At 52.6% G+C, this 1,027-nt stretch overlaps 1 protein-coding gene across 1 annotated transcript in view; it reads left to right on the forward strand.

The window, feature by feature from the left end:
* FOIG_15427 (uncharacterized protein) overlaps positions 1-778 on the forward strand; it is a gene marked incomplete at both ends in the record, with an annotated part of 1,788 nt that extends 1,010 nt beyond the window's left edge. Inside the window, 3 exons of the mRNA XM_031216787.1 lie at positions 16-409; positions 464-696; positions 765-778. Of these exons, the coding sequence (XP_031053479.1) occupies positions 16-409; positions 464-696; positions 765-778 (641 nt within the window). The remainder of the gene's footprint in view (positions 1-15; positions 410-463; positions 697-764) is intronic.
* Between the last annotated feature and the right edge of the window lie 249 nt (positions 779-1,027).

Consider the following 1,027-nt stretch of genomic DNA (forward strand, 5'->3'; position numbering starts at 1 on the left):
AGTCTACATCACCAGAATCAATACCACCCGAGTCTACATCACCAGAATCAATACCAACAGAACCTACTCCAACAGCCCCTACACTACCAGAATCTCTACCCTCAGAGTCAACGCCACCTGAATCTATACCCCCTGAGTCTACAGCATCCGAAACACCAAGTATACAGACACCGAACGAACCCCCCCAAATTACTGAGGGCCGTACCAGTCCCCCTGAAAGTCCCCAGGAGCCAACCAAGGCTGCCAGTGAGACCATTGGTAGCCCTGATGTAACGCAACCTGGTATCACGGACCAGGGGACAGCCATTCGCCCTACTTCTACTTCTAGCCCCGCAGGCGAAATAGACCTCCAAGACGCTGATCTGGGTCCAAACGCAAGGTTTATCTTAATCGGCGGTGAGCCAGCAATGTATGTGCACCCAACAGCTGCTTTACATTTGCTATATACTAACATCTGCCCTAGTCTGCTAACAGCCCCACCTAACGGCGAGGCATCCTTCAGTCTCAACATAAGTTTACCACCAAATATCACGCCCGGGGAACTCGTCAACCTGCTAGCATCAATCAGAGTTGAGTCTAATGGGACGTCCATGCCACGAGCCAGGTCTCTCTTCAGGCGCGAAATGACAGGCTCTCGTCTCCGGATGATTCTGGATGAGAAGTCTATCTATGATAAAGAACTTGAGACTACTGGCGGTAAATTCCAAGAGGTGAAGAGTGAAAAGACTAGTATTTCGGACCAACCTAGTATCAAAATGGTCCAGAGGTCTGGGAGTAACCCAGTGGCTCTTACAGTTCGTGGCCTCTCGCTTGTAAAGGCAGAGAAGCAAACCGCCCCATCGGAGAAGCAAACCGCACCAGCGGAGAAGCAAACCGCACCAGCGGAGAAGCAAACCGCACCAGCGGAGAAGCAAACCGCACCAGCGGAGAAGCAAACCGCACCGGCGGAGAAGCAAACCGCCCCAGAAGAGAAACAAACCGCACCGGCAGAGAAGCAAACCGCCCCATCGCAGAAGCAAACCGCACC

Source organism: Fusarium odoratissimum (assembly GCF_000260195.1).
Source record: "Fusarium odoratissimum NRRL 54006 unplaced genomic scaffold supercont1.52, whole genome shotgun sequence".
NCBI classification, from domain to species: domain Eukaryota; kingdom Fungi; phylum Ascomycota; class Sordariomycetes; order Hypocreales; family Nectriaceae; genus Fusarium; species Fusarium odoratissimum.